At 39.3% G+C, this 22446-nt stretch overlaps 1 protein-coding gene across 1 annotated transcript in view; it reads right to left on the reverse strand.

The window, feature by feature from the left end:
• SLK (STE20 like kinase) overlaps positions 1–20978 on the reverse strand; it is a 49292-nt gene extending 28314 nt beyond the window's left edge. The window contains exons 1-4 of the mRNA XM_080912029.1: positions 20311–20978; positions 4126–4290; positions 1689–1737; positions 1257–1406 (exon numbers count right to left, since the gene is read on the reverse strand). Coding sequence (XP_080768155.1) covers positions 1257–1406; positions 1689–1737; positions 4126–4290; positions 20311–20460 — 514 coding nt within the window. The 5' untranslated portion in view covers positions 20461–20978. The remainder of the gene's footprint in view (positions 1–1256; positions 1407–1688; positions 1738–4125; positions 4291–20310) is intronic.
• Between the last annotated feature and the right edge of the window lie 1468 nt (positions 20979–22446).

Below are 22446 nucleotides of genomic sequence, written 5' to 3' on the forward strand. Positions count from 1 at the left end.
TAGAGAAGAAATGTGTAATTTATAGATGTCAAAGAAAAGTCAAAGTTTACATATGAGCAAATTCAAACTCTTGGGGATAAATAAGGGAAAACTGAGCCATAGAGAGACACAATGAGTGGTGATACAAGTCAACACAAGTGTGAAAGGGAGGGTGGGAACTGAGGTCAGACGAGCACATAGGCCTGGCCAGGTCTAATGTCTTCACCCGAGTCAGTATTTCAAAGCTCTTGTCTAAAAACTTAAACAGCTCTCCTTGTACATTTCTGTGTCTCTTTATGGTACAATAAGGATAAGTTAGCACACCCATGTCAGTGCTCCATCACGTGTGTGACAATGTACACACCCATGTCAGTGCTCCATCACGTGTGACAATGTACACACCCATGTCAGTGCTCCATCACATGTGTGACAATGTACACACCCATGTCAGTGCTCCATCACGTGTGACAATGTACACACCCATGTCAGTGCTCCATCACGTGTGTGACAATGTACACACCCATGTCAGTGCTCCATCACGTGTGACAATGTTGAATAAGACAGGTAGAATCAATGAAATCAACATCAACATGGCTTTTGAATAATTTTACTTTTTCCAAAAAAATAAATTTAGATAGCATTGGTTGAAATTGTCCAGTTTTTGTAAAAGGCCGTATCTTCTACTTGTATGTATGTGTGAGCTTAACTACCCCAACTAAAAATCTACATCTAATTCTGTATCTAATTTATATCTAATAAATGGCATTCCCCATTTATTCTTTTGGTATAAAAGACAAAACTAAATGCCAATCCTTTAACTTACTTTACTTTCAAACCTGAGGTTACCTGCTGGTTTACGAAGTGTACACCGGTAAAATAAAGTAAGAAGCCAGCATGGGGTGTTAGTGATGGAGCACTTGCTTAAACACACAGCTTTGGGTAGAACAATGTGGAACATCGTTAGATACGTTGTTGTAAAGATAAAATTGAGTTTAGTATTACATCATGTTCTAAATATAAAGCATTACAAGTGTTCAATATTTAAAAACTTACAGGAGGAAATCTTAACTAGTGTTTTACAAATTCATGCTTCTAAAAAGGAACACAACCTCTTTTACTTTCGAAGCATCACTGGGCATGTATACTTCAGGATGCTAGTGTTTACGGGAGCAGCTGGGAGTCTCCCCTGGTTTACACGTCTGGGTTGGCCAAAACAGCATCGTCATCCAAGCCACTGTCAGTTTCACAGAGCAAATTCAGATGTTTACATAACTCACCTAATTTAATGTCTCCATCTAAGGTAAAGAGAATATTGCCAGCTTTTAGATCTCTGTGGATGATTTTGTTGTCATGTAGGTAGTTCAACGCCTCTAATGTCTGCTTGCAAACTACTTGGATTTGGGACTCAGTTAATGGTCTCTCAAGTTCTATTAAGGAGAAAGGTAAAAAAAAAGTTTTTATTTTCATACAATGAAAATATACAGCTAATTAAATATTTCTCAGTGCATTTCCCCACTGTAATCATTCAAAGATGATCTGAAGTCATTTAATGTAAAAGAGCTAAATCTACAAAAATTATTTTCCTGACATATTTATCTAAAATATAATTAAGTTGATTTTCTTAATGTACTGAATTCTAAAATTACATTTATATAGCTATGGTTGAAATTCGAGGACAATTTAAGAATCAAACATAAAAAGATATTTACCAAGCATCACAGCATCTACTGCTCCCCCTGCACAGAATTCAATGAGGATCTGCACACAAATAAAAACATGTGTAATTAGGCCAAGTTTCAGAACTTAGCAAGAACAGACAAATGAAAAGCCACTGATTAATCTAGGCTATAGAAATAGTTCAGTGTCAAACATGAAGGACTTTTTGTCATCACCTATCAGTCTTTAGTGATGTTCCTCTCAGAATTCACAAGGAGAACATGTTATAGAAGTGTGCCTCCTTTTTTGTCTTCTTTCTTATTTTTGAGTCAGGTTTCCCTATGGTCCAGGCTAGACGCAAATCTGCAATCCCCCTATATCTACCACCAAAAACGTGTAGGCCTGTTTCACTACAACCAGTTATGCCCATTTTTATAAATAACAAATTTTAGCATCCTTTATTTTCTAAAATTAGCAAATATATATTGTTTGATCACTGTAATATTATTTATGCATTTAAAAGATCTTATTACTAAAATGTCTCAATACCTTCATTTTTCAATTAACTACAAAGTTAAGTAACAAATATATTGTCTATCATTCAATAAATAAATCCTGAAAAAAGCAGGCTTAAAGATTTATTTTATTTTTAGGTATGCATACATGTATGTACCTATGCCTGGATATATGAACAAAGGCCAGAGAAGAGTGTTGGATCCCCAGAAAACAGTTACAAGCAGTCAGAAACTACCTAACACAGATGCTGAGAACCAAACTTGGGCCCTCTGCAAGAACAGTGCATGCTCTTAAGCACTGAGCCATCTCTCAAGCCCTTTCCTCTAAGTTAAAAAAAAAAAAAAAAAAAGACACACAGATTCAAACTCACTGTCATGTACCCATCCTTTACTGCTAATAGCAGTTATATGATTATTTTATTTATATTAATGGCTCCTGTGACATTGTCCCTCATAGTAAACTAAATTTTTATTTTGTAATCGTATCAATATCTATTTCTTAAAATGTTTATGAGTTTTTATTTTGTAATATTAAGAAATATTCTGATAGAACCCTGAACAAGTATTTTATAAGACATCATACCAATAATAAGTATACTTTTAAAAAATATTTTAGCAAACTGTATAATTTCATGTTTTCCCTCTTGTTAAAAGTTTTTTGTTTTGATTTTGTTTTTTGAGACAGGATCTCTCTCTATAACCCTGCTGTCCTAGAACTAACTATGCAGACCAAGCTGGCCTCCAACTCACTGAAATCCAAATGTTCTGCCTCCTGAGTGCTGGAATTAAGGTGTGCACTACTATACCAGGCTACTATACTTTTTTAATAAATGTTTACTAACAACAATTTATTTTCAAAATTACATGATCTGAAAAATAATTTGAAAGCTAAATTCCTTATTTATCCTCTGGAGAACTAAACAAGCTCAAAAGTGAACTAACCCAGCTAAGCTCCGAACTAGCAGCAGCTAGATCCAAAAGTCTTTTGATTTCAAGCCAAATCTTTATTCTAAGAAAAACATCTAAAAGTCTATTTTATCATAAGCTTCCTTGGTAGGCTGGAAGGATGGTGCAATGGTAAAGAGCACTCACTGGGTGCTCTTCCAGAGAACCTAGGCTTGCTTTCTAGCATATATGAAAGTTCACAACTATCTGTAACTCTAGTCCAAGAAATCTGACGTCCTCTTCTGACTACCACAGGAACCAGGCATGTATATGGTCAATAGACATATATGCAGACAAAACACCCACATACATAAATCAATTATTTTTTTATTGTTTTTTTAAAAAATGCTGTTGATAAAACTAGGCTGATATAGTTATTATAGTAAATATTAAACTTTTACTGCTTAAACTACTTGTGCCTATTTTCTTAAAAATGAGCAAAATGTATGTAATTATAACCACTTCATCAAGATGTGAAGTTGAGCCTAACATTTAGCATTACTCATAGCTTATAGTATTATATGATTCATTAAAACTTTAGAATAAAAATTATAAATCTCACACACACACACACACACACACACACAAAACCTTCCCTTTAATCCCAGCATTTATGAGACAGAGGCAAGTGGAGTTTGAGACCAGCCTGATCTATAGAGGAAGTTCCAAGATGGCCAGGATACACACAGAGAAACATGTCTCAAAAAGAGAAAGAGAGAAGAAAAAAATCTCTCCAAAAATATTTAAAGTACTTAAATTAAAATTACATAACAGACATTCTGGAAATGTTAATATTCTTGACCAAGCTCTCCCACCTAGATCCAGTGTCCAATACTTATAATAAAATGCTATGATTTGAAATCTAAAGCTAAACATCCACTGAAACTTGCTAATAACTCTCACTGGCAGATCAACCTTCAATCAATACATATAACTAAATAGAAGAGGTAACACACAGAATGAGCTTCCACAACCTCTTTCGGACAACCCACTCATCTGGCTTCTGTGTAGAGGAATGAAAGCTACATACCCAAAGATTGTTCTCATAGTAGAAGGCATCTAGAAGCTTGACTATGTTCGGGTGATCACAAGATGCTAATATGTCAATCTCAACCATATAATCTTCAAGTTCTTCTTCAGATTTGGTGTCAATCACCTTTGCAGCAGCCAAAACATTGGTCTCTTTATTCTGGGCCTAAAAAATAAAGTATCAGAAATGTCTGTCACACTTTAAATGCTTGCTTTTATATTTTAATGTTTTCTTTAAAAAGAAACTGTTTAGGTTCTCATCAACACCAAGCAGCAGCCAGCACCCCACCCCGCCTCACCCCACCCCACCCCAGTCTACACCAGGCTGGTACATGAGGCGGCCAGTCAGCCTACATTAACATGCCACTATGGTTTTGTGCACAGCACACATTAATGCTCAGTCTTGGTGCTAACAAATGTGTAACAAACTATAGTCGCTTAGGAAACGGACACATTGAATTCCAAAGTGGCTGTGACATTTTGTGTCCCTACAAGTAAAGATACTGCTCCACATCCCAACGCTTTCCATGTGATTTCCAAGTCTCTTGGGTGTATTTCAAATTATAATTCACAACAGACATATGTGGGACATCTTTTTGGTGTTTATTTGTTCTCTGTATATTCTCTTCGGTAAGGTAGCTGCTCATATTTTATTTTGTTTTGCTTAATTTCTAATTATTGAGTTTTAGAGTTTTCTAACTTTTACCTCATGTTTTCTACAAACAGTTTCTCCCAGCCTTTGGTTTCTCATTCTCTTACACACTATTTTTAAAAGGTAACTTAAGCATAAATATTAATCATGCAGACTGGGTGAGGTAGCGCTCACCTGCAATTCTAGCATTTGGGAGGCAGAGATAGATAGAGATAGAAGAATCAACATTAGTTTGAGGCCAATTTGGTCTACACAGAATTCCAAGCCAGCCAGAGCTACAAAACAAGATCCTGCCTCAAAAAAAAAAAAAAAAAAAAAAAAAAAAAAAAAATCCCACTTTCTCTGCAGAGTTAGAGCTAAGTGCTTCCAAGCTTTACAAGGAAGAGGACAGCACACACAGCCCCAGTGGCTTTAGGGGCTCAGATTCTGCAGCTGCCACTTTTAAGCTATGTTGCTTATAGCAAATGTTTAGTTTCCTCATCAGTGAATTTTACCTACACTTCACAGTTTTTGAGAACTAAGTTAATATACACTAACTATATATAATATAGGCATTTAATATAATATCTTACATATATATTAAGAATTCAAACGTATTAGCTATTAATAGTAGAATTTCATCCTTAAAACAACTCCATGATATTTTATTACCCCTACTTCGAAGAAGAATAAACAAATAGGTGTGAAAGAGAATGTCCCCCATAGGCTCACAGGGAGCAGAATTATTAGGATGAAGTTTGTCACTAGGATGTGCTTTAAGGTTTCAAATGCTCAAGTCAGACCCAGCATTGCTTCTCCCTTTTTCAGCACTCCCATCTGCCTACATGCTGCCATGCTTCCCCCACCCCCATGACAATACTGGACTATACTTCTGCACTGTAAGCCAGCCCCAGTTAAATGTTCTTACTGAGAGCTGCCAAGTCATGGCGTCCCTTCACAGAAATGGAAACTCAAACTAAGACACTAGTTCACAGGCTTCCTTGGGTACACAGCTTAGCAAGAAGTAGTGACAGGATTAAGTCCAGATGTTTCAGATTTTCACATTAATTATTATTTTCTAAAAGTACTCCAAATACATCACAAGGGTTACTTTCAACTATAGGCCTTGAAAAATATCACACAAAAAATTCTCACCATCCCCATTCCTGAAAACAGAGTTTTCAGTATTTAAGGCAAGCAAGAAAGATGCCTTTTCTCTGTACACCAAAGGAAACATCTTTTTCTTTTCTTTTAATTTTTTAAAAAGTACTGTTTTTATGTGTGTGCTTCTATAAATTTGTATGCACTCGTGTGCAGGAACGCATGGAGGTCAGAAGAGGACACTGGATTCCCTGGAGCTGAAGGTACAGGTTAAGAGCCATTATATGGATGCTGATCCCATTATATGGGAACTGAACCTGGATCATCTAATAAGAACAGTAAGCAATATTAACCACTAAAGCCATCTCTCTAGTCCCATTTTATTCTTAATAGAATGTTTTTAACAGAAGCCATAACCCAGAGAATCACATACAGGCAGACCTTGTTTAAAATAACAAAAAACAAAAACCACTGTCTTTGTAATTGTACATCATTGTCCAGCTTCCCTCAGCTGCAGCTGACAACCTAAAACCTGAAGCTTATGTATGTTAACACTGGGTTAATGTTATCACTGGGCCCTGGTTCCTTTAGGAGGTATGTATGAAAAACCTGTGTGAAGTTTGTATGCTTTTCTCCTAATAATACATCTTAGATCAACTTGATTCTCAGACCCAGTCAGGATTCTAAAGTACAGGTTCAGTTCCAACAGCTTACATCCTTTAGGTTTTTAGTTCTTCCTTTCTTTTCCTTAGTCCATTTTGCTGTTTTCTATTTTCCTCTCCTGTAGCTGAATAATTTCTTATTTCCAATGTTTCCAAATTAAAGGTTTGAGTAAGTAGTAGGAGCCAAGATCTGGGCTTGCTGTTGTTATAGTTGTTTTACTTTTTAATTACATCTTAAATACTTTGTGTGTGTTAACAGTGAATATTACCATGTGTACATATGGAGGTCTCTCCTAGCATGTAGGTCTCAGGATTCAAACTTGGGTACCAGGCTTTGTAAGAAGTGTCTAATCTTGGGGTTCACCCAACTCAAGATCACTTTTTTTTAAAGGTTAGGAATCAGACCTTAAAATACTGATTAGGTTTTATGTTTTAATATTATGTGTTATTGTGTTATCAAAACTGCATTATTACCTTTAAAAAATATGTAATTTTTAAAAACTACTAACAGTCACTTCTTGTCCCTTCTGCTAAGACCACATGTGAAAACTACTAACAAGTACCGAATGAGTAAATAAATGCATGTTCAGATCCTACTCTTTACAAGCTGGGCATGGTGTGCACGCCCTTAATCCTGGCACTTCGAAGGAAAATACAGGAGCATTTTCTCTGATTTCAAGGCAAGCCTGGTCTACATAGAGTTCTAGAACAGACAGAGCTGTATAGTGATGTCATCTCAACAAACAAACCCCCAAGACCCCACTTTTTACACATATGTCTATATTGAGAATTCAAATAAGAGAAACAGCAGAAGTCAGAAGTCAGGCCCCGCACCATGTTCACTGCTATGCAGCCTGTGAGCTGGTGAGCTGTCTACCAATGCACGGAAGTCGTAATCTGAAGCTTAAGGTATTTTTAGTTAGTTGTGTCTTGTCTTATTTAATACAGAGTTTGGGATTGAACCCACAGCCTTGAAGATACTAAATACATGCTCTATTAGCCCTACATAAAAGACTTAATGAAGTAACTAAACAAATATTAATAAAAGAACAGGATAACAAGTAGTAAAAATTAATTTAAAATATGGCTTCTCTTGATAAAAGGTTTCAAGGATCAACCACGTCTAAAGTCATTATATCTATATTTACGTAACTTAACAATATAGTATGGCTACTTTACATAAATAGAGAACTGTGGGAAAACATAATTCACCTGAGTTCTCTGTACTGATTTTATGTTCTAAATCAAGGAGGGTAAAAATTAGACTCTTGTACACTACTTTTTTTACAGTAGTTGCATTTCCTGGGTGGTGAGAAATTTTTAAATCCTATTTTATTTCTACAGTTCTACATTTCCTGAGACTACTTAATATTTTTTATAACAAGCAAATTTTAATAAGAATCTCAGCTGAAAATTTAAAACACCTAAAAGAGAGAGAGAGAGAGAGAGAGAGAGAGAGAGAGAGAGAAATTTAAATGCTCTACAAAGAAAATCAAGCTGATTCCAGCCCCATGAAGGTGTGAATCTAAAGAGAAACCCCAAACATGATAAATATAAAATAAATTGAAAAAAAAATTGAAAGACAAAGATGAAACTCAATCCCTAACACTGATTCTGTTAATTTGGCCATTCTGATTCTGGGGGTTCAAAGGCAAAGGGTACTTTTTTTCCACTATCCAACAAGTGCTTAGACCCCAACTGTCCTGAGCATAAGGACACTTAAAATGTCTACCAACTCTCAGATTACATCACTGTCCTGAGTACTTCACAGATTGCCGACTCTGAGCCACCTGAACATAGTAAAGGCAACACTGAGAGATAAAATATGGAAAACTGAGACATCAAGGATAGCAAGATATTTATTTAAAAATAAAATAAAGGTATGCTACCTTCTAGAATTAATTTAAGAAAAATAAATGCTTTCAACATTTAAGACTCTTTGTTGCAGGCTGGAGAGATGGCTCAGTGGTTAAATGATAAATCTTTTTTAAAAAATGCTTATAAAAGACTCTTAGTTGCATTTACAACTGCACTGTAAAAAAAAATCTCAAAATTAATCAAGAAGACAAAAAAGCTATACAAGTGAAAACAACCAAACACTACTGAAAAAAATACATTAAAAAACATGGAAACAATGTATGCTCATGGATTAAATACATGTTGATATTGTTGACAGATTGCTATACATTTGATATAAACTCTATCAAAATCTCAAGGTTTTTTTCAGAAATAAAAAAGGCTATCCTAAAATATGGAATTTCAAATAACTCTAAATAGCCAAAACAATCTTATAAAAGAAAAACAAGTAATTCCTTATTATTACTTACTACAAAGCTACAGTAATCAAAATAGGCATGGGTATGAAGACAGAGCGATTAATGGAATCTCAGAGAAAAGCCTGGCATGTGTGGTCATGATCTTCAACAAGGGTGTAACAGATGGGGAAAGAACAGGCAGCTGTTTCTATAAATCATGCTAGGAAAATTAGTATCCATGGGCAAAAGAAACAGGTTGGTACCTTATCCAGTATCACATACAAATTTCAAACCTTTAAAAAATCTAAAGGAACACCTAAAACTATAAAACTGAGAATACATTAAGGGGGGCCAAGGAGACGATTCAACATATAAAAGTCCCTGCTGCCAAGACCAGAGTTGATCCCCTGGACCTATAAAGTAGAAAAAGACTATTCCTGAGAGCAGTCTTCTGACCTCCACATGTCTCATAGTGCACACTCGAGCACACACACACACACACACACACACAAAATAAGGTAAAATGCAACTGTTTTTAAGAACACACACACAAAAAAAATAAGTAAAATGTAATTGTTTTCTAAGAATACATGAGATGAAATACTTAATATTTGAAAATTACTCCTTGGCTGTGACACTAACTGCTCAGCAGTTAAGAACACATACTGTTCTTACAAAGAACACAAGTTCAGTATCCACATGATTCAGGCAGCTCACAACAGTTCAAGTGATTCAACACCAGGGATATCTGTACTTTTATGCACATACCCCACAAACATGATTAAAATAAATTGTTTAAAATTAAAACATAATTCAGAATGAGCAAAGAAGAACTGAGGAAAGGCTCAGTCAGTAAAGTGCTTGCCATACAAGCATGAGGACCTGAGTTCAGATCCCAGCACCCATATAGAAGCAGTGCTGGGGGCAGACAGAGGAGACCCCAGGGAATTTCAGGACAGAAAATCTAAATCGAGACCAGAAGTTCCCAAACTTCCTAATGCTGCCACCCTTTAACATTGTTCTTCATGTTATGTTGACCCCCAACCATAAAAAAATTTTTTTGATCCTTCGTAACTGTAATTTTGCTACACTTTGAATCAGACTGTAAATATCTGTGTTTTCTGATGGTGTTAGGCAACCCCTGTGAAAGAATCAGTCAACACAAGCCTAAGGGATCACAACCTACAGATTGAAACCTGCTGATCTAGACAAATCAGTAAGCAAGCAGCAGGGTTCAATGAGACACCATTTCTTACAAAGTATGGTGGAAAGCTACTGAAGAGACACCAAACACAGACTTCTGGCCTACACTCACACTTATACACTCACATGAAGTCGTGTGCATCCAAATACATACACCATGTGTACATAGATATAATATATGTATGATAAATAAGCAAAAGACACAAGATTCCTTCAAAAAAGATATGGGAAAAGCCAATAAGTATATGGTACACGCTGAGCACCACTAATTGGAAAAATGCAGAGAAACTACAACAAATACTACCTCACTCATTAGAGTGGCTAACTCTTAAAAGGAACAATATTGGAAGAAAAAAATGTGGAGAAGGCTGAACGACTGTACACATCTGGGAGAGTGTAAAATTATACAGCTGACTGTAAGAATCAGCATAGCAGGGAGAGATGCCTCAGTGGTTTAAAGCACTGACTGCTCTTCCAGAGGCCCTGAGTTCAATTCCCAGCACCCACATGGAGGCTCACAACCATCTGTAATGAGATCTGATGCCCTCTTCTGGTGTGTCTGAAGACAGCTACAGTGTACTCATATATAATAAATAAATAAATCTTAAATAAAAAAGAATCAGCATAGCAGCTTTTCAAAAAGCTAAAATAAAATAATAACTGGTCCAACACTCCCACAAGTTTCAAGAAGGTAAGCATACACTTTTCTTCATAGAAGCATTATTTACAATAGCTAAAATGTAGAAATGACCCAAAATCCAATCCACAAAGAATTGGCTAAATCAAATAGATGAATATATGCAGAGGAATATTATTTAGATTTTCAAAAGTGGAAATGAATTTTTGTTATGTTGTTTATTTTGGGAATTTTGTTTGTTTGTTTTCAAAACAGTATTCCTCTATATAGCCCTAGCTGTCCTGAAATTATCAATTGAAAGATTAAGCAGGCCTTCAATTTAGAGATCTGCCTGCCTCTTTCTCCTTAGTACCTGGATTCAAGGCATGCACGATCACTACTTGGCAAAAAAAAATAAAATAGTAGAAATTCTGAAATGACTGAACCTAACTAAAAACAAGGCAAGTAAAAGACGCCAATCACAAAATTATATATACTATATGATGTAATTAAAGCAATCAAAATCATAATGGCTGCTGAGGGCTGGAGAAAGAATAAAAGTTATTGTCTTTAAACAGTAAGAATTTTTGTTTTACAAAGTGAAGAGCTAGGTAGCCAGGTAGGAGTGGTGAACATTTTTGTCATATTTAGGCCCACTGAAGAGTACATATAAAGAACAGTCAAGGTATACCAGACACAGTGATACATGCCAGTAATCCCAGCATTAGGAAGGGTTAGCAAGAAGAACTGAAAGGTCAAGAACAGCCAGATATATAGGGTAAGAGCCATACCAGACTGGGCTACATAGCAAGATTCTGTCTCAAAGTCTATTGTTACACAACGCCCCCCCTGGAAAGAAATATTCCAGATCCAATAGGTAAAAGTAGAGAGGTAAAGATGATAAATACTATATATATCCTACTACAGTGAAACAATAGGAAAAAGCTGGGCATTATAGTACATAACTATAACCACAGCACTTAGGAGGTTAAAACACATGAGCTCCAAGTTCAAGACCAGCCTGTACTACTTTACAAGAGTCCCAAAGGGGAAAAAAAAAATCATTTAAAAATGTAAATAATCTGTATAACCATTCTACAGTATTTTCATAGTAAACTTCTGTAGAAGTTAAGTCCCAGTTCTTCCTCCCAGTCCTATGTTCCCAGAGATAAGACTCAAACTCAAAATATATTTACAAATACCTTGGCCATATAGCTAGGCTCTTCTTTGACTATATCATAACTAAAGATAACCCCTGTATTTTAACTTACAGTCTGCCACGTGACTGGTTACCTGAGCTCGGGTAATACGCATACACCTCATTACATTTTCCCAACTCAATCTGCCACCTGGCTCATTCCCAGAATTCTTTCTCTTCCCAGATGTCCCATCTCTATTTTCTGCCTAAGCCATAGGCCATGGGCTTTTTTATTGGCAGGTGATGCATCCATACCACATACAAGAGATTTTTTACACACAGGCTGAATGCAACTGATACAGATGAACAGAAAACCCGTGGAGACTTCCTGGAGACCACAGCGGCAGGATAAGGCTCTAACAGGTTCTCCCAAGATTTATCACGCTATTCTTTCATATGCCATGAATAAAGATTTATATTACAGCTTGGTTATATGATCAAACTAACTCATAAAAAAAGATAGTTGTCTTTCTTCTTTTTTTTTTTAAAGATTTATTTATTAGATTTATATGAGTACACTGCAGCTGTTTTCACAGACACCAGAAGAGAGCATCAGATCCCATCACAGATGGTTGTGAGCCACCATGTGGTTGCTGGGAATTGAACTCAGGACCTCTAGAAGAGCAGTCAGTGCTCTTAACCGCTGAGCCATCTCTCCAGCCCCAATAGTTGTCTTTCATGTGCTCAAATAAGAAACAAAATTTCACCTTTAACTAATCTATACACATTGCACATTCCATACAGTATGTTAATATAGACATATATATTACCTCTAAAAGCCCACAATTTTCAAGCATGCATATATATATATATATATATATATATATATATATATATAGAGAGAGAGAGAGAGAGAGAGAGAGAGAGAGAGAGAGATAGGGATATAGAGAGAAGGTGGGAGGGAGAGGAGGAGACGAGATGGGAAGAAAGGGGGTACTAGTGAGGCCAGACGAAGAGAAGAAAACAGATGGGGGAAGAAGGAAGGATGAGAGAGGGAGTACTAATCCAAATAACTTCCCATAGAAAGCACTCCTACTAATATCCCAGCACTAATTTATAGGAAAATGTGAGGAAATACTGATAAATTGGCAAAGTCAACTTATATTGTAGATTAAAAGAAGAAAGGCTAAATACTGTTTTACTCCTTGTATGTGAACTAAGTAATTATAGCCACATAGAAAACACAACGCTAACAAGAAAATGGAGGGGTACAAAGTACATTGTCTTGTTTCTGACATTCTTCTTTTCATAATCTTGAGATTAATTATTTACTTAAAACCTTCTAAAATCTAGTTTTAGGAAAAATAAATTTAGCACGTTAGATTAGTATCATCCATTAAAAACTATGATTCTTACAATGAAAAAGCAACATTTATATAGTAGTAGCAGCATCTTACATCCAAGCAGCTGTGGACCTTGGCAAAAGAACTGTTTCTCTTACTGACTTAGAAAATTGCTGGGTAAAAGCACTCTGTGTGTGTGTACACTTAAATAAACTTGTACGTGAGAGTGCTCGAGCACGAGCACGCACACAAACACACACACAGTAGATACCCTCACTGCAGTTCCTCAGGTGCTCATCTTTTGAGACAGGGGCTCTCCCGGGTCTGGAAATCACGAATAAGCTAAGACAGCTGTTGAAGGATTTATCTACCTGCACCTTTCCAGCTCTGGGATCACAAGTGTCCCAGCTGTCTGACACAGGTATGCAGTGGAAACTTCTAGTTTCTTTGGAAAGTCAGTTATGTCAAGTGATGTTTTGCTGGGGCGCACAGGTAAAAGGATGTCTTGCTAAAGCAGACATGGGAAAGGATGTTTTCCGGAAGCAGACACAGGTGAAAGCTGTTCTGATACAGCAAACACATGAAAGAACCCTTAATGAATAAGTATAAATGTGACCCCACAGAGAGTGGGAGATGAGCACTGGGCATTGGCTTGGTTTGCTACTCTTGCTGTTCTTCACTAATGACACACAAGTACTAGTTCACCTTACATAGCACTGTTGATCTCCACTAGTGGTGATGCCAGAGAGAAACTTACCCAAGAACTGCTCATGAGGCTCCTGCAGCAGTTTGTCACTTCCACAGCCTCACCTCAGGCTGGTTGGTGTTCCTGCCTGGTATCTGCCTGCAGAAAGATCTGGACTGTAGCTGCTGGTTCCTGTGTGGTGTCTGTCTGCCTAGAGGTGGTCTGCAGCTGCTGAGTCACATTTGGTGTTTGCCACAGGACTAAACTGCTGCCAAAGAAGATCAAGCTCGCCCCCAAAGAATTACTGCTGAACAGGTCCACTTCCCCCATATCCTTTTCTCTTCTACTACCTCTGCTGGGTGGAAGGCTAGAGGAGAGGTTGAATCCTTATTAAAAATAGGTTGCAAAAAACTGATGCCTACACAGGTGCTCAAGAGATTGAACTCTGGTCCTTACAAGCACTTTATTGTCCGAGTTAAAATTCATATACAGGAAATTTAATTCCCAAATTCACACATTAATGATATCTGGAGATGTGACTTAAGGAAGCACCGGGATCATGAGGGCTCCGCCACAGTCAAGCTTCAAATCTGTCATAATCAAGAAGTTCCCCTGTGAGCTGGAGAGATGGCTCAGTGATTGGGAGCATAGAGGTTCTGTGTTCAAACCTCTTCCAGAGGTTCTGAGTTCAATTCCCAACAACCATCTGTAATGATATCGGATGCCCTCTTCTGGTGTGTCAGCTACAGTGTACTCATAAATAAATCTTAGGAGGAGGAGGAGGAGAAGTAGTTGTTGTTGTTCCCTTGCACACACTTTGTAGTCAGAAACTGCTTCAATAAGCAGAGTCCACTGATGGGTTAATAGATTACTGGAAAAAATAGTTAGGCTATTAGGGAAATCTTGACACATTTACTGTCTCCATATGATGTTTCTTGCCATAAAAGCTCTCACCAGACGTTAAGCAGATGTTGTGCCAAGCTCTTAGATGATACTAACTCCAGGATCATAAACCAAATAATACTCTATTCTTTATACTCAATAGGTTATAGTAATCAGAAATTTACCAAAATACTTCTGGTATCCTCCTGGTGGAAGTGCAAATTCACAGAAGTACTTATAAACAAGAAATCCATTCCCAGATACACATCCAACACAAATGAAAGAAGGTGCATGTTCACACACATAAACACACACACACAGTTTGGTGTTAGGTAAATAACAAGTTGCTAAAGTGGAAGGGAAATGGGAGTAAGAGTTAGCAGTTTAGGAAGATGGGGAGCAAGAACAAGCAAAGGGAGGGAGGGCAAAGCAAAACTAGGCATGTGTGAAATGCCACTGGGAAACCTACTTTGTAAGCTAGTCGAAAAACGAAATTAAAAATAATAACCTCTAGAAAGCCAGGAATGGCCCACTATGTCAGTAATCCCAGAATCTGGGGGAAGAAGTAGAACTCAAAGCATATTGTGCTAAATACACAAGACCCCCATCTTAACAGAAAACATGTAGGCCTAAGCAAACGGTAGCTCCAGATGGTAAGTAAATACTAAACAGACCACAGGAATAAACTAGGGGCTAACAATATGGAATTCATGTTCTGGATTTGTTCAAGGTAAATGTCAACTCAATTCTAAATTACTGTCAGCCACAAAAAATTACATCACCAAGCCTGTAATTCCAGCATTTAGGAGCTAAGGAGCCTAGGCTACGTTGACAGTTCAAGGCCAACCAGAGATATACAGCAAGACCTGTTTAAAAAAAAAAAAAAAAAGCCAAGACACTGCTTATGGACAGCTGGATGTGTGAATTCAAATCTAGAGAGCAATATCTGAGCAGACATAAACTACATTTAAGTGGTAATTAGAGCATGGGACAAAATAGGTTCTCATAATCAAAGGAGAAAAGGAATCTAAGAGTGACAGCATGTCTAATCCCAATACTCAGGAGGCAGAAGCAGAGGGTTGCTATAAATTCAAAGCCAGCCTCATCAGCATAGGGAGTTCCAGACCACCCAGGGTACAGAGGGAGAAGGGGAGTTTGGAGGGGGGGATGACACTCCCAAATCCTAAAAAACTCAACACTTAATATGAACTAGCAAATAAATAAATAAATAAATAAATAAATAAATAAATAAAATATGAGCTAGCAAAGGATCCAGGAAAGTAAACATGGAACAGGAAAATAAAAGCCAACAGAAAGCTTTACACAGGAAAGAGTGGCCAGGTGTGTCACAGGATCCAGAGAACTCAAGAAGGATAGTTAAGTAGCCACTGAATTTAGAGACAGTGAATCTAAAACCCAGAGAGAAGCTATTGAGGCAGGGGCAGAAACTGCCAAATAAATAATATAGGAAAATGCCACAGATGTCAAGCATGTGAGCCGTGCACTGGAAGGACTAAGTCCAGCAAGACGGGTGGGAAGTGGGGGGGTGGGGGGGGAAGAGCACATATTTGTCTCACATCATCATAAAAAGAAAGTAAATCCTTGAAGCTATGAAGAGAAAAGGATCACAAGGAATCAGGAAACAAACTGACATCAGGTTTTCAGCATCAACACTTGAAGCCAAAAGAAATAAATGGAATAAAATCAGAAAAATTCTCATTCTTAAAAATTTTAGGAAAACCTGTGTTTTGAAATGGAATTCCACATGCTACTCACAACATTATAAAAAGAAGTTATTCAGGCAAGGTCTAAAAATATACTTCCTATAGATTCTTTCTCAGAAGGCTACTAAAGGTTTTACACAAAATCAAGAAAGAAATCCAAACACAAGGATGCTTGTAAGTTGTTTGTGCTTCCAAGAAATCCAAGAAAAAAATAGACCCCATTTCTGAGGATAGAGATTAAAATACAGCAAGACATGACAATTTTCTCAACACTGACGCATAAACTCAATAACATCAAAAACAGTACAATGGTATGTGGGGTTTTTGTTGGCTTTTTCTTTTGTTGTTTGTTTTGAACTTCAATCAAGGTATTTCTAAAACAAACATGAAGTGTGAAGGGCCAGGAATATACTAGAGACTTGAAAAGAATAAAGGGCTGTCATACCCTAATACCAACTTTAATGCTTTTCTAATTAAGATAGTGGGATAGTGAGATAGGAAGAGACTGATAAATTAAAAGCTGCAGAAAGACAGTTTTAAAGTAGAGAAACACTTCAGAGCAGTCGGTCCTTAAGGGAGAGATCCCAATTAGCAGGAGGTCACAGCACACAGGACTGGATCCCTACCTAACGCCATCCACACACAGAAACTTAGTCTATGCAAGCCATGGACTTGTTACAGGTGAAGCGCTAAAGCTTTGGAAGATAAAGTAGAATATCTTCATAATACTGGTTTAGGAAAGAGTGCCTTAAAACGAACATTAGCTTGAAAAGAAAAGACTGAAAAATTGTACTCTTCTGACTTGAAGAAGTCTCTCAGCAAAGAGACTATAATTACAATAGAAAGATAAGGCACAGAATGAGAAGGTATTTACCATAACCAGAAAATGGTTAAAATGATATACACGGACATATTTGGCATATACAACAAATGTGTATACTACATTTAGATGCAAAGTGGTATTAATAAGAAAATGAACAAAAGAATGGAATACAAAAAAATTTAAACTACAACAAACATAAAAAGCACTTATTAATACTCAGATGGTCAACAATGCTAAAAATACCAAATACTGACAAGAATGAAGATCAAAGACATCTTTACACAGCCAGCAAGAATGTAAAATAGTTTACTTAGTTTGACAGCATCTGGTAAAATGAAAGTCATACTTATCCAGAAACACAGTCATGCCACTCCTAGATTAAGTCTTAGTGCAGTATCCTAGTGTTTTATGTCAGTGTCAAAACTCAGAAACAACCACCATGCCTACTAGCAGTAAATGTCACAGGAGTGCAGTAGAACCCTGTAACAGACACTGCGCAACAATGAAAATGAGCTAACCACAGTGACAGATAATAACCAAGGTCATATAACAAACAAACAATAACGATTCTGAAAGACACAGCATACACTTAATATGATTCTATTTTTATAATGCTCCAACACTTACAAACTAAATTGAGAGTTTGAGGTGCAACAGAATTCCTTGACCCAGATGTTGTCAATGTAAACTTATTTTATTATCAGCTAAACACACATATAAGAATGATACATTTCACTACTTTCTAAAAGGCATAGGCCTGTGGGTTGAGACACAGCACACAGCCAAGACTTTCAACTACTTTAATAGAATAGTTTCTAGACTTGCTACTCAATACAGAGTTTTACGTTATCTTTTTGTTTTTGATTAAATGAAGGATATTACACATCCTCGTTTATATTTAACCACACTACAGTAAAGAGAAAACAGTGGTGATTTTTTTCAAGCATGCAAGTAACTGTGAGAGCCGTACAGATCTGACCTGGGAGTGCAGCTATATAATGGGAAGCTGGTTTTGAAGCTAAGTACACAACACAATTGCCTAGCTACAATTTAACCTTTTAGTAGTCATCAATTTCTATAAGCAAATGGAAGCCGGAATCAAGTTTGAAAATAGTTGTCTACTGCACACTACCAAAAATATTAAGGTATGGTAGCATCCACCACACAAAAACAAGTCTAGTTTCCCTCACGTAAATTTACACCTTCCAGAGAATTCTGGAAAATAAACAATTTTTGGAAAAGGAAAAATAAGGCCAAAAAGTCAGATACGCTGAAATGTAAATTTTTGTTCAAAACAAAACTTCCTGCCTGACTGCTCAAAAACAGATACAAAGATTTGTGTTAGTCAATACCATTGTAAAGCAATCTCTAAGCGCCCAGCAATTATGCTAGACCCTTGGTACTGTTGAGCTACACAGTGTCTCAAAATTTTTAGGAAATTTCAACTAACCGCAATAGGATTATACATCACCTTCTGCAGAGTAAAATTGTTCATCTGCCCTAGACACCAAGTCAGTAACTTTTGGGTCCCTTTTCCCTCTCCCATCCTGTATTTTGCTTCTACAGCCTCTACTGGCAATAACAGGCATTTGTACCATTTACTGAACCCCTTATGCTTTCTACATATTTATACTGCAGAAACTGAGTAGGCCTTCTAATGAGGGGACTCAGTCACTGAATAAATAGGTACCTTGCCCAAGGTCAGACTACTGGGTGGGGAGCTATTTAAGAAAAACTCTGACAGAAGCCCATGCTCTTGATCCTATGCTGGTCTTCACACCATGAAAACTGTTCCTGATCACCGACCACCTCACTATGAGATTCCAGGTCCCCTGTGAGTTAATCCTTGCCTTTCTTCAGTAACTGCATACTCACAGGACATTAAGACACGGATGAAGAAACATTTAAGGAAACCTATGGCTTTACAACTAAGTATATCGAAGTTGAAAGCGGTGGTTATTTTGGTCATGACTATGATGGTCAGTACTAAACAAGTCTCCCCCAGAAAGATTTTCCTACCACACATCTTATACAGTAAGCATTTGCTGAAGCCATACTATATGCCGACATCCAATAGCATTCAACTGAAGGTAACACTCTTTCATTTCAACAAATACGTGAGGAAATGCATGTACTGAGGAAGGGATTCAGATGTGAAACTTCGGGCCTTAATTTTATTATATAAACATAAGGGTGTCAGTTCTAATATGTGACAAGTGCTACAGTAACCATGTGAACAAGATGTTCTGGAAACACAGAGCAGTTAAAGTGTGTCTTTCAGACTGGATAAAAAAACGACTGGGATTTTGACAGACTGTATTCAAGGCCCGTATTACAAGTGTGCTATGAAGTCTTGAATTTATGTTTTCACTTCTAGGCAACCTGTGGGTCCTTCCCCTAAACTGTGGCTCACAAAAACCTCACCCTTCAGGAAGTAAATAGTCCAATGACATCATTCATGTACTTCCAAGGACAGTGTGAACAGTTAACATCCACACCTCTGTGTGGAAACATCGAACCTTTATTGAAATAAATACTCATGTAGTTTCTTGGTTCCTTGAGCACCGGTACTGTCTTCTACTAGCCAATCCTTATCATATTTCAAAACTAGGATGAGATGCAGATCTTCTTCTGGAAATTTTGTCAGAAATTCCATCCCATGTGGCCAAGCAATCAACTCAAGAACAAAACTCCAAGTTGGCAATCATCTTTTGCTCCTTTTATTTGAACTATAGATAGATGTCCCCATCTCCAAAAAGTTACCTGTTTTCGTGCACACATGCAAACGCCATTAGTGAGCAAACATTAGCACAGGAAAAGCTAACGAGTTTCCGACGTTAAGACTTGAAGGCCACAACCGCCCGCTCCTCCCATTAAATTGCACTCATTTCTTTCGGAAGTTTGACAGGGTGGACTGCAGAACCCTCACTACCGAAACTGCATCCGGCCCCACGGTAGTCACTACCTCCCAAGCCAGTGCTTGGATGCTGAGCTGAAGGTTCAACATACAAAGCCAAGGAGCGGGCAACACACGGGAAGGGCTGTGGGGGTGAAGTCCTCGTGCCACTCGGGACAGGCGGGCGTTTCATCTCCTAAACCAACTTCCCGTTTTCTCCCTCTTACCTTATACACTTTCCCAAAGGCTCCGTCGCCCAGTTCTCCGATAATCTCCCAAAACTCTTCGGGGTTCAGGTCCCTCTTCACGTGTTCGTACTGTTTCTTCTTCTTCTCGCTCCCCAACTTGAAGATCTTACGGAAATTGAAGAAGGACATTTTTTCCAGCCCAACAGAGCCCCCTTGCACTCAAAGGGCTAGAAACAATAAAAAAGGCAAAGTTTGTGGCGCGTCGTCCTCCCGCGCGAGCCCGGGGTCCGGGCCGCTCCCGCCGGGCGCTCCCCGGAGAAGGCGGGGCGCCGACCGGGCTCCGGCCCCGGAGGGGGGCGCGCGGCCGCTGCGAGCCGGGACGGGCCGAGCGGCGCGGTGGGCACCTCGCTCGCGGACCCCCGGAGGCTGCACCTGCCCCGGCGCTCGTCCCCGCCCAGCACCGGGTCGCACCGGTCCGAGCGGCTCGGACGCCCGCGGCCCGCGGCGCCTTAGGCCCGTGTCACCGTGCGTCTCCCGGGGCGGCGGCCGCTCCGGGCCCGGGAAGCTGCCGGCGCCCGCCAGGCGCGCAGCGGTGAAGCCGAGCTCTCCCTCCGGGACCCCGCGTCTATTCCGAAGCGTCCGCTCCCGCTGCGCGACGCCCGCGCGTCCCCTCGGCTCTGGGGCGCCGCCGCCTCGCTCGTCGCCTCTGCCCACACAGCCTCGGCCCGCAGCGCGCACGGACGCCGACGCCGACTCGCGGCGCGCCCGAGCTCCGCGGCCGCGCGCGCGCGCGCTCGCCCGCCCGGTGACGCGCCCCGCTCACCGCGCGCTCGCGAGGGCGTACCCTCTGGCCCCGCGCACGCGCGTTGGGTCCGCAGGGCCGGCGGCTGGGCGGCTCGCTGGCGCCTGCGGCAGGAGGTGTGGTGGATGCTTGAGCGCTTCCATCCGCCGCCGAGTGTCTCACGTTGACCTCGCCTAGCCGGAGCAGGGTGGCTGCACAGCGTCGCTAGCGAGGTCTCCTTAGGCGCGACCCTGTTGATTGCGGTGGCGGATGTTGCCTCATTCTGCACAGGGGGAGGCGGGAAGGCAGGCTATGCTTGTTGGTGCCTGAGAGTGGACTGTTTCCGCTTCAGGACCCGTGCAAGAGTCCAGTGAGAGGGAGAGCCGGGAGCCTGGGCTTTGAGCCACAGTTCAGTGACTTTGAATAGAGCATCAGATGATCCCCATAGTCCTTACTGGAAGGTTGTGGCATAGATCAAAAGAGACAATAAAAGGAAACCCTTTGCACGGGGCCTGCACCAGCAAGTACTCAATCTTAGCTCTGCGCAGTATGAGGGTAGTGTAGACGTCGGTAGTAAAAAGATTGTTTAAAGGGTAGGTGTGGTGGAACCCTGGGGAAGGTGCCAAAGGAAGATCACGAGTTCGAGACCAGCCTGAGCTACATAAAAGTAAAAAGGAAATTGTTTAAACTTGATTCTGGAGTGGCGACACTCCCCTAAGGATAACCTCTGGGTCACGGCGACTGCCAGAAAACTGGTGCCGCCCTTCCGGAGTCTCACCTGAGCTAATCCAGCCGGGGATTCCAGATTTGCTGGGGCTTTGTGGGTGTTACCTGGAGTCTGTCAAACAATTTACCTTCCCCTCCTCCACCTGACAGAAGCCCTTTCCGGTCAGAGGCGGGGTCACCCACCAAGGTGTCCAAGTGCTGGGCCACATTCCAGGGTAGGAGTAGAAAGTAGACCAGGAAATGAGTGAATGAACCACAAGAAAACGTTTTCAAATTAAACTAGTAGACCAGACAAACGATGAAGCCTATGAATACAAAGGGGAAAATAGTAAGCGCTTAAATTTGGGGCTGGAGGGGTAGCGCAGCTGTTAAGAGCTTTTGCTCTAAACTACGTTTTGGTTTTTTTTTCAAGATATTTTATGTATAATTGATATACACTGGATGGCATACGTTAAAAATATACACTCATGTATTTAAAGTTACACACACCATGAAAATGACCTAGTCTGTTTGAGTACTATTTATGGAGAAAAGGAAGAAAGGTATAAAGAATAAAAGAAAAAGTACTACTACAATTCCACCAGCCAGACATAATCACTGGTAAGATTTTCTTGTATTTTCAAACAGGATTTTTTTTCATGGATTAATTTTACATTTTTATATTAATT

This window comes from Micromys minutus (genome assembly GCF_963924665.1).
Source record: "Micromys minutus genome assembly, chromosome: 2".
Lineage (NCBI taxonomy): Eukaryota > Metazoa > Chordata > Mammalia > Rodentia > Muridae > Micromys > Micromys minutus.